At 38.1% G+C, this 12,347-nt stretch overlaps 1 protein-coding gene across 1 annotated transcript; it reads right to left on the reverse strand.

Moving 5' to 3' along the window:
* Nucleotides 1-730: 730 nt before the first annotated feature.
* LOC130929399 (gastrula zinc finger protein XlCGF17.1-like) lies at nt 731-10,289 on the reverse strand. Its single transcript, XM_057856503.1, has 3 exons — nt 10,179-10,289; nt 9,903-10,037; nt 731-5,750 (listed from the first exon to the last, which is right to left on the reverse strand). The coding sequence occupies exons 2-3, from the start codon at nt 10,012-10,014 to the stop codon at nt 4,996-4,998; spliced, it is 867 nt and encodes a 288-aa protein (XP_057712486.1). The 5' UTR covers nt 10,015-10,037; nt 10,179-10,289; the 3' UTR covers nt 731-4,995.
* Between the last annotated feature and the right edge of the window lie 2,058 nt (nt 10,290-12,347).

Raw genomic sequence — 12,347 nt, forward strand, 5'->3', positions numbered from 1 at the left:
ATGTATTTTGGTGTGTGGCATTTTTTTGGGCATGTGGTATTTTTTATTTTTTTGGTATGTGGCAAAATAGATTTTGGTATGTGGCAAAACGGGTTCTGGTATGTGGCATTTTTTTGGCCATGTGGCAAAATGGATTTTGGCATGTGGCATTTTTGTTGGTATGTGGCAAAATGGATCTCTTTAATTATTATGATTGCCAAATGGCAAGGTCGGCGATTAAAAAAAAAGGAAGAACCACCGAGACGTGTGTGTTCAGAATCGAGTGGCCACACGAAGCGGTGACCCAGTCGGCCAAAAACTGCCAACTTTTTATCACTTTATGTCGAATTTTTGGTTGGTACACTTCATTTGTTGTGTACATACAGTATGTTTGCTGTGAGTCTGACTTATTTACGTGTCACACTTCAAGTATATGAAGAATAAAGCACAGGTTTGGTGTTAAAAGAGTTGTTAGTGTTTCTGAATGCTAAAGAGTTGCACTTTTGAACTAATTCATTATTTTTTTCAAGCTTTTTAATCAGAGTTTGTCCTACATGATAAAATGTCTGAGTGCTCGTCGGAGACTGGTGATTCCATACTTTTTGCTGGGTTTGTACTTCTAGCCGCTCAACCATTGACTATTGCCTAGCATTCCTGGCATCCAATTGGCTAAGGACCTCAACTGTATGCACCCCAGCATCCTCTTCATTTTCACATGCATCAACCGTTTTAAATAAAACAAGAAATGAAATCATGCTGTCCAAAAGTTTTATTGCGGTCAATATCAGCAATAAAAAAGAATAACATACTTTGTGTTTTATGTACATGTTTCATGAGCACATATTAATCTAAATTGATGAACAATACCTTGTAGTATTCCTTTGTAACAACAAAATATGGGTCAGCCCTTCTGCATTCAGCAACTGGAATATTTTTAATTTCGCCTCGTTTTGGTCACTACTCCTTATGTTAACACAGGCTGCACAGCTTGTTAGAATTTTGTCCACGAACGATCAACGAAGTGATAAGAACAAACGTACAACACAGAAAGTCCTGGAGCTTCATCTACATCGTGCTGGAGATTCCGTAGGTTCCTCTGGTTCGATTTTGCAGTTTAACACACCGCTTGCTTCAACCGCACTTCATGTTGTTTTGTCTAAACCGGAAGTCCGTAGCGGAAAATATCAAAGATGGCGCCGCCCTTGTTTCGCTCAGGAAACTTGTCAGAGGCCTTTTTGAAAAATTGAAAGGGGGCGCCACTGAGCCATTTTGTTATGTCTTTTCCTAATGTTGCCTAATTATTGGAATTTACCCAAAGCCGCATGTAAGAAATAACAATAGGCCTGCAAGCAGGACTGAACGGGCCCTTGCACTTTGGCGCAACTCGGACGGCACTCAGGTAAGGGTGGTGACAGATCAACTCCCTCTAATCATCTCATGAGAACCTAACATGCTCGAAACTCACCTCTTTTTTGAGATAAGAAATACATTCACACAACTAGGAGAAAAAACCCAATTGGAGACAGTACTACAAAAAAGTGGGCGCTACTGAGCTGTGCAGCCACGCCCTTATACAAAACTAGGGCTGCAGCTATCGATTAATTGATGAACTAATTAGTTCGAATAATCGAGTAATCGGATAAACATAAAAAATTAAAATACATAAAAACGGTATTAAAAAATGGGTCTATGTACAACAAAAGAACAATTGGCTAAATTACATAGCAAAAAATCCGCTAGCTTAAATGCTATAAAATAAAAAAAATATTTTTTTTTTTACTTTTTTTATTTACAATAAGCTTAACAAATGGTTCAGACACATATTCCCACAAAATTGGCTAAATATACCTTTAAACTAAATTACAAATGCATTAAAAACATTAAATGCATTCAAGAAAACATTAGCTCAGACAAAAACCTAGCTTATGTTGGTCTGAACAGGGAGCGAGCAGCTGGATTTGGCCATGTAAAATGGGGCAGACTACAGGGCAGTGTATCCACCCAAATCAATAAAACTAAATGCAAACACTTTCAAAAACAAACCATTACAACACCACTTTAATTCAACGAATACTCGAAGCAGCAAAATTTAATTCGAATCGAATACTGGAATTAATCGATTAATCGTTGCAGCACTATTCAAAACCAAAATTAATCTTCGAATTGGGCCAATTCGACCAAGTGTGCCAAATTCAGTGGCTCTATTAACTGCCTAAGTCCCTGAAAAAATCTACTTCCTTTTAATGGCGAACAAAGGGTCGCTTAAAATGTAGTATTACAAAAGGTCTTGAATCTACAATGACCAACCTGAAAAGAACTGGACATGTACAAGTAAAACGAATGACTTTGTTGCCACTAGTTGGCGCTGTTGAGTTGATGAAAATAACCCCTACAGGAACCTTCAGGGTATGACTCTCACCAAGCAAGGGAAGTTTGGTGCAGATATGATATATGTCTGCCAAGTTATGACTGTTCAAAATTTGTCGCGAGACAAAATGGCGTTGGTCATTTTCACTTTCCTGTTTGGACCATCCGCTTCAACGAAACCTCAGTATGTTTAATCAGGCACCTTAACACATGTCTTAAGGTTCCCCTGATGCAGGTTTGAGGTCAATTGTTTTTTTTCCCCTTGGAGCCTGTCTCGTACAAAAAGGGTGTCTCCTGAATCCACTAGCGGCCGCAAGGCCTAATGTGTAATATTTCAATGCAGTTGTGTTCAGGCTGGGATAGCTCTCATACATGCCAGATATGAAAGAGACAGCACCTTGTATCAGGGAGTTATTAGTCATTTACGGAATTAGGCCTGTTACCCCAACAAAAAAAATGGCAGTCTTTGACAGCCCGCCCAGGTCAGGCCCGTAAATGAAAATGGACCATTGACAACTCATGATCTCATGTGTCTTATGAACAGTCTCATCAATTTTGAGGAGTATCCAACAAACTCCCTTGGCCCCAAGGTCTCAAATGTGCACCCATTAAATCAACAAAAAAAAAATTCGCATTTGATCCAAAATATCCAATTTCCTGTTGGGTTTGGAGCATGGGTGCATGAGACTTTTTGGAGTGGTTTTGCTCAATGTATCGGCTCCCCAAATTTCATCACTCTATGCTGGAAAAAAAACCTAACGAAAGAGGAATTTTTGAAAAATTCTAGGGTGCGCCACTGAGCCATTTCGTTAGATTTTTTCGCAAAGTTGCAAAATTATCGGAACATACGCAAATTTTAAATTGTGCAAATTTTGGTGAGTTTTCGAGCATGTTCAGGCCTCCAAATTGGGCATTTTCATTTGCTTTCCTTTGCATTTCAATAGGATTCTCGCGCCAGTTAGCAGCAGGGCCGAGAACCAAAAGTGGTATTTGCCATTTGGCAATTTTTTTGTCATTTAGCAAAATTAATTTTGCAATGTGGCATGGCATTTTTTTGCCATGTGTCTTTTTTTTTTTTTTTGTCAGGTGGACTTTTGCCACAAAATGGATTATGCCCTGAGGCATTATTTTTGACACAGGGCAAAATCCATTTTGCCAGATGGCGAAAAAAAAATGCCACATGACAAAATCAATTTTGCCACTTTGCAAAATCCATTTTGCCACATGCAAAAATCAATTTTGCCACTTTGCAAAATCCATTTTGCCACATGCCAAAAAAAATGTCACATGGCAAAATCCATTTTTCCACATGGCAAAAAAAATTGCCACATGCCAAAATCCATTTTTCCACATGGCAAAAAAAAAAAATGCCACACGGCAAAATTTATTTTGCCACATAGCAAAAAAAATGCCACATAACAAAATATATTTTGCTAAATGGCAAAATCCGTTTTTCCACACGGAAAAATCCAGTTTGCCACATGGTAAAAAAATGCCACACGGCAAAACCATTTTTTCCACATGGTAAAAAAATGCCACACAGAAAACCCATTTTGCCACATAGCAAAAAAAATGCCACACAGCAAAATCCATTCTGCCACATGCAAAAAAAATACCACACGGCAAAATCCATTTCGCTACATGGCAAAAAAAATGCCACATGCCAAATTCCATTCTGCCACATGGCAAAAGAACCTGCCACATGGCGAAATCCATTCTGCCACATGCAAAAAAAAAAAAAAAAAAAAAAAATGCCACACGGCAAAATCCATTTTGCTACATGGCAAAAAAAAGCCATATGCCAAAATCCATTTTGCCACATGGCAAAAACAAATTGCATATGCCAAAATCCATTTTGCCACTCTGCAAAAAAAAAAATGCCACATGCCAAAAAATTTTGCCACATGCCAAAAAAAAATCCCACATGCCAAAATCCATTTTGCCACATGGCAAAAAAATACCACATGGCATAAGACCTTGCCACATGGCAAAATCCATTTTGCCACATGGGAAATGCCACTTTTGGTCGTCACTGTCTCTCCCAGTTGGTGCTCAGGCCCTAAATAACGCACACCAACTTTAATCAGATTACTAGTTTGGAAAAATGAAAGCGTTACTTGTTACTGAAACAAAGTACTGTATTGGCCTGAATATAAGACGGTGTTTGGTGTTTTTTGCATTGAAATAAGACTGAAAAAGTGGGGGTTGTTTTATATTCGCAGTCTAGACGTTATACCCATTCAAGATGCTAGATGGCGCCAGATATCATTAAAGCGAATGCTGAACTTAAGGAATGTTCCGTCATGACAGATCTCAGCTACTCTCAAGTTTAACCAGTTTGCATTATTTTATTGCAATGTTTTTCCTTATTCAGATTTGTTTCAAGACCACAATTACAGTTAGACTTCACTTTGATGGTTAATGCAGTTGCATTAACTATTGCAATTTTGCTGTTTTATCACAATAGATTGGTTTTTATTTCAAAAACCAGAAGCGAATTCATTTACGAATGTGATTGCACTTTAGTGTTCAAAAAGTCTTTTTTTCCAAACTTGTCTTGAAAAAGAGGGGGTCGTCTGATAATCAGGCCAATACTGTAATCAATCACATTACAGTAATGCGTTAGTGACAACACTGATCATTACAGTTTTACAATTTACCAGAGTCGGCACTGTATTTTTCCAGAGCTTCAACTATCACGCGTTTCCCAAAATCACACAATTTCCCGTTCAACTTTGCTTTTCCGTCAGTCCCTTTACACGAGTGGTTTGTGAAATACACTTTTCTAGTGTAACTTCTACCGCAAGCTGCGCAGTAAAACGGTTTCTCACCAGTGTGCACTTTTTGGTGTTTAATTATACCGCTTTGGATCGCGAATCGTTTACCGCAAAGTTGGCAAGCGTATGGTTTCTCGCCGGTGTGCGTTCTCATGTGGTTTCTCAGAAGTTGTTTATCGCCGAATCTTCTATGGCAAACAAAACATTCCTGCGGTTTCTCTCCGGTGTGTGTTCTCATGTGCTTTTTTAAACAGACTTCAGTAGCGAAGCGCTTACCGCACTCTGAACAGAGAACAGGTTTTTCGCCTGTGTGTGTTAGTATGTGGCGTTTTAAATGGCTCTTGGTAGCCATTTGTACACCGCAAACCGAGCAGACGAAATCTTTCTCGGCGGCGTGCGTTTTCATGTGACCCCTCAGAGATACGGTTTTAAGAGTTTTCCCGCACTGAGGACACAGACAACTGTCGTCTTTGTCGTCGGCGTCATCGACGTCAAATTCATCGCAAGAATAATCCTCGTCGTCGTCGTCCTTGAATTCATCACAAGAATAATCCTCGTCGTCCTCGTCGTCGCGATACTCGTAAGCGTCGCTGTCGGAAGAAGGGCAGTCGGTACCTGAGAGAATAGCTGAAATGCAAAAAGAAACATTTGGTTTAAAACAGAAATATCGAATCGATGATAAAAATCGTTTCCAAGTCGTTTCTAATTACAGTGCTGGCCAAAAGTATTGGCACCCCTACAATTCTGTCAGATAATGCTCAATCACTCCCAGAAAATGACTGCAATTTCAAATGCTTTGGTAGTACCGTATTGGCCCGAATATAAGACGGCCCTGATTATAAGACGACCTCTTTTTCAAGACTCAAGTTTGAAAAAGAAGACTTTTCGAACACCAAATTAATTTTTATACAGAAAATAATTCAGGGCTGCAGCTAACGATTATTTTAGTAGTCGATTAATCGATGAACAAGTTCGTTCGAATAATCAAGTAACCGGATAAGGAACATTCAAAATTAAAATACCAGGGATGAGCCTCAAACAGTATGAATAAATAAATAAATGAGGATCTATGTACAACAAAAGAACAATTAGCTAACTTACATAACAAAAGTCCGCTAGCTTAAATGCTATAAAATGCTAACTTCTTTTTTATTTTAATGCTATTAATAAATGGTTCACTCATATTCCCACAAAAAATGGCTAAATATACCTATAAACTACATTACGAATGCATTAAAAAAACATTAGCCCAAACAAAAACGTAGCTTACGTTGATCTTAACAGGGAGCAGTTGAATTCAGTCATGTGAAATGAGGCAGACCAGAGGGCAGCGTATCCACCCTAATCAATAAAACTAAATGTAAATACTTTCAAAATAAACCATTACAATGCCACTTTAATTAAACTAATACTCGAAGCAACAAAATTTAATTCCAATATTTTTTTTCTGATCGAATACTCGAGTTTATCGATTAATCGTTGCAGCACTTAAATAATTACAGTACATCTGAAACAAATGATTATAACAACATATTTGAGAGAAAAGCATGTTATTTTGCCTCATTCAAATCTTAATATCTGAACATTTAAATATGTAAACTAAAGGGCAATCACATTCGTAAATGAATGGCTTCTGGTTTTTGAAATGTAAACAAACCAATCTATTGTGATAAAACAACAACATTGCAATAACTGCATTAACCATCAAAGTGAATTCTAACTGTAGTCTTGAAACAAATCTGAATAAGGAAAAACATTGCAATAAAATAATGCAAACTGGTTAAACTTGAGAGAAGCTGAGATCTGTCATGACAGAACATCGCTTCAATGATATCTGGCACCATCTAGCGTCGTGAATGGGAATAATGTCTAGACCGCGAATATAAGACGACCCCTACTTTTTCAGTCTTATTTCAATGCAAATAACACCGTCTTATTATGAGGGGCCGTACAAGACATTTTTCATTCTGGCCCTCTCACACACATACATTCTCCTTTCACATACATATATATTCGCTCTCACACACATACATTCTCCTCTCACATGCATACATTTTCACTCTCGCATGCATACATTTTCACTCTCGCATGCATACATTTTCACTCTCACATGCATACATTTTCACTCTCACATGCATACATTTTCACTCTCACATTCGTACATTTTCACTCTCACATTCGTACATTTTCACTCTCACATTCATACATTTTTACTTTCACATTTATACATTTTTACTTTCACGTTTATACATTTTCTCTCACGTTTATACATTTTCACTCTTATATTCATACGTTTACTCTCACATTCACACATTTTTAGTCTGTGAAATGTATGTTTGTATAAATAAAATATATGTGTATAAGAGTGAATATATATGTATGTGAGGAAAGTATGTATGAACGTGAGAGGAGAATGTATGTATGTATGAGTGAAAGTATAGTGAAAACGGAAGGAGTCTAGTTGAAACGGAAGCCAGCTCTGATTGGCTAGCTCTGACTGGTAAGCTCTGATTGGCTGAGAACCTGACGCGAGTTACTGTTCATAAAATAACAACTAAGGGTCAGCTTGGAACTTGGAAGAGGACGCACAATCACTTCGGCAAGCAGTTGGACTTTTGCAAAACATTTTGTCGACCCCAGAAACTAACTTCTTTGGCTTCCTGTCTCGAGCAGCGGCACAGGACACAATTAACTGCACCCAACAGTGCTAATTATGACGTAGTTGAAAGTGAAATGAGAGACATTTTTAGACCGAGCAACTCTTGAACCTCTTCAACTGTCCGAGCGGGAGCTAATATGACCCGCTCCCAGACTACTGCGGTCAAGCCACCCTCCACTCGTAAAAACGAAGTTAAGCTAGCCATCCCTCATTTGGATCATTGTTTGCATTGTGTGCATTATGGTACTGCAACGCGCTGGCTTCATAATGGAACGCGGTGGCTTCACAGCGCAAGTCCCCCGGTGGCTTCACAGCGCTAGTCCCTTTATTGAAAAAAATAAATATGAATAAATAAAAAACGGGAAGCCATCCAAGAACGGGTCCACTTGAGAGAGGCACTCGAGCACCCCGAGACCCAAACTAAAGTATTATGATATAAAAAATAATTTAGGAATTCCGAGTAATACTACTTAGAAAATTGCTAGTTATTTCTGTCATTTACCCTTATTTCAAATTTTAATTTAAAAATATCTGGCTGATATCCCGCGACGGGTCCACTTCTGAGGTATACTAGACGACCCCAAGACTCGAACTAAAGTACTCCGATAAAATTCTGATGTATCATTTCAAAATAAAAGTACTTTGAAAATTGCCCATTTTTGCTGTCATTTCGCCCGATTTAAAAAAAAATCTGGCTGATATCCCGGGACGGTTCCACTTCTGGGGTATACTAGACTACCCCAAGTATTGAATTAAAGTACTCTGATAAAATTCTGATGTATTATTTCAAAATAAAAGTACTTTGAAAATTGCCTATTTTAGCTGTCATTTCGCCCGATTTCAAAAATTGATTACAAAAAATCTGGTTGATATCCCGGGACGGTTCCACTTCTGGGGTATACTAGACTACCCCAAGTATTGAACTAAAGTACTCTGATAAAATTCTGATGTATTATTTCAAAATAAAAGTACTTTGAAAAATAAACGTGAAAGTAAAAATGTATGAATGTGAGCGTGAAAATGTATAAATGTAAAAGTAAAAATGTATGAATGAGTGAAAATGTATAAATGTGAGAGTGAAAATGTATAAATGTGAAAGTAAAAATGTATGAATGTGAGAGTGAAAATGTATGAATGTGAAAGCAAAAATGTAATTATTTGACCGTCGTTGAAAGGATTGATACGAAAATAAGGGAAATTGCAATAAAATACGTCAGGTGTACAATAAATCCAAATTTATGAATTATAATGGGAGTCAATGGTTACATATTTTGTAATTCTATTTTCCAATGTTAATATCTAGTTGTCTAGTCTCTTCATCACTAGTCACCCGGTGTCCCCTTTCCCCCCTCCCCTCTGGGGAGGGGCTATTTTTCAGCTGCAGCCTCCTGACTGTCCGGACCCCTGGCTGGATAGACGTCCTCGCTGCTACCCCCGTCTCATCTGGCTAGATGGACCTCTTCTAGCTCCTTTACTCCACTGCATTTTTACGGACTGTAACTTCGCCTGCTAATTCCCCTTAGCAGTTCTGGGGTTCCTGCCTATCTGTCCTGGGAGTGGATCTCTCCTGACTGTGGTACTCCCCGAGGTTTCTCATTTTTCTCCCAATTGACTCTGGAGTTTTGGGAGTTTTTCCTTGCCGGCATGGAGGGTCTTAAGGATAGGGGATACCCAGGACTTGAACTGTATCTATTCATCTTTGTTGCTTCATTTCTAATTGTGTATCATATTGCCTCTGTAAAGTCCTTTGAGACATCTGTTGTGATTGATGGCTATACAAATAAAATTGAATTGAATTAATTTCGAGTCACGTGCATTCAAGTTCTTTGGCTACTTAATGCAAAGGTTTAATGGCAAAGTTGCATTTTGAACGTCTGCCTGTTTTAGGAACCTAGGAAATATTTAACATTCGTAGTGTTTTTTTGCCTATGCTTTCCCTTTGATGTAAAAACAAAAACCATCAAAAAATTAAATATAATGTAATGTTCGGCACAAGGGTTAATCTAAACATCAATTATTTGTGTTTTTCACATTGGTTCTATGGTTTTAATGAAACAACAATCAACAAGCTTTGGTTTCAGTTCAATCACATTCGGTGTATCTTTGTTCGGAGTCCAAACCTGTAAGTTGCTGTAAAACAACTCGTGGCTCCATGTTTAGTTGGTGTAGCTCCATCTCTTTTTTTCCACAAAGTAGCTCCTCCGTGTACTCTTCTGACGGCTTTTCACACATTTCCAACACCGGGGACTGTCGGTCTGTGGTTGGACAACAAACAAACGTGCTCTGTTGCTAATGGCGACCGCTGTGAACTGAACTAATGATCAAAACGCTAAAATACGACGAAACGGACTTTGAACAAATGATGCTTGGGTCCTGTGAAATAGCGATATACTTACTTTGTCGATGGTTTTATCGGTTCAAAACTTTGTGGAAAATTTGTTGATCATTTTGGAAAAAATGTGCTCACTGCTTGCTGTTCAGAGGTAGCACTGGGGCGGAAGTTTTCTTCTTCTTTTGTTTTTGTTTTTTTTGCAGTTTACCTTTTGAATCATGGGGCATTACCGCCATCTAGTGGGTTGACTGTTTGGACAGAGATCAGGTTGTGCCTACACCGGCAGTTACAGCCTACATTTCAATTCATTACATTTACATTTACCCGCAACCCTTGTGAGGACAAGCGGCTCGGAAAATGAATGAATGAACTTTTACATTTAAAAAAGAAAGAAATCATTCTTTCAGTGAGCCAGACATAATTTTCTTTTAAAAAATCTGCACTTATGAATGAAAAATTTGTATGTATGTATGTATGCATTTTTTTTTTGGTATGTGGCAAAATTGATTTTTCCATGTGGCAAAATGTATAGTTTTCTTTTAGAAATCTGCACTTATGAATGAAAAATTTCCTCATGAGCATGGGTGAAGCTGGCTGGAATTTCTTGCCGGAACTCCCTGACTCAAAGGTTAGAATTTTTTATTTTTATTATTTTTTATTTTTTTTCCCAAACCCCCTAAAACCACTGAAAGTAACCATCAAAGTAAACGTAATAAAGGATTTCTTGTGTTATCATTTTAGTGTTGTGTAGTAAAACAAATATAACTAATGTGAGATTGAAAACAATAAGGTTTTAAACATTTTTTTTTTTTTTTACTGCAAAGAGGTCCAGAAATGCTTGTCACAAATGTGATATATGTGGCAATAAATTTCATGTGCACTTTGGACTTATTCAGCAGTGCCGAGAACGAAAAGTGGTATTTGGCAAAATGGATTTTGCCATGTGGCAAAACGTATTTTGGCATGTGTCATTTTTAAGCCATGTGACAAAATATATTTTGGCATGTGGCATTTTTTGGTATGTAGCAAAATGGATTTTGCCATGTGGCATTTTTATGGCATATGGCAAAATGTATTTTGGCACGTGGCATTTTTGTTCGTATGTGGCAAAATGGATCATGCCATGGGGCAAAATGTATTTTGCATGTGGCATTTTTTTGGGCATGTGGTATTTTTTTTCTTTTTTTGGTATGTGGCAAAATGGATTTTGGTATGTGGCAAAACGGGTTCTGGTATGTGGCATTTTTTTTGGCATGTGGCAAAATTGATTTTGGCATGTGGCATTTTTGTTGGTATGTGGCAAAATAGATTTTGCCATGTAACATTTTTTATGGCATATGGCAAAATGGATTTTGATTTTGGCATGTGACATTTTTTGGGGCATGTGGCATTTTTTTTTTTTTTTTTTTGTATGTGGCAAAATGTATTTTGTCATGTGGCATTTTTATGTCATGTGGTAAAATGTATTTTGGCATGTGGCAATTTTTTTGGTATGTGGCAAAATGGACTTTGGTATGTGGCATTTTTTTAGTATGTGGCAAAATGGATCTCTTTAATTATTATGATTGCCAAATGGCAAGGTCGGAGATTGAAAAAAAAAAAAATGGAAGAACCACCGAAACGTGTGTGTTCGGAATCGAGTGGCCACAAGAAGGGGTGACCCAGTCGGCCAAAAACTGCCAACTTTTTATCACTTTATGTCGTCTTTTTGGTTGGTGCACTTCATTTATCGTATATATACAGTATGTTTGCTGTGAGTCTGACTTATTTACGCGTCACACTTCGAGTATATGAAGAATAAAGCACAGGTTTGGCGTCAAAAGAGTTGTTTTGAGCTTTAATTTTCAATAACAGACAGTTCACACACGATACATAATCACTGATTGAGAGTACCTCGGTGCTTTTGATGATAGGGTGACCAAACGTCCTCTTTTGCCCGGACATGTCCTCTTATTACGTGCTCTCCGGAGGGTCCGGCCGGGTTTCATAAATTCATGAAAATGTCCGATTTTTATGATTTTTCACGGGACCAATTTGAAGAGAATCCCTCCAGCCGCTAGGGGGCAGCGCCTGCCTGCGTTGACGTGGCTCTGACTAGTAGGGGCGGGAGAAGGAGTAGATCTTGTTTTTTGTTGGCAGTTTACCCTGTTTCATGGGGAATTACCACCATCTAATGTCGGTTGACAGTATTATATTTTAAGTAGGAGCGCCTGCCCAGTTAAGAGTTTTTTAC

This window comes from Corythoichthys intestinalis, chromosome 14 (genome assembly GCF_030265065.1).
Source record: "Corythoichthys intestinalis isolate RoL2023-P3 chromosome 14, ASM3026506v1, whole genome shotgun sequence".
Classification (NCBI taxonomy): Eukaryota; Metazoa; Chordata; class Actinopteri; order Syngnathiformes; family Syngnathidae; genus Corythoichthys; species Corythoichthys intestinalis.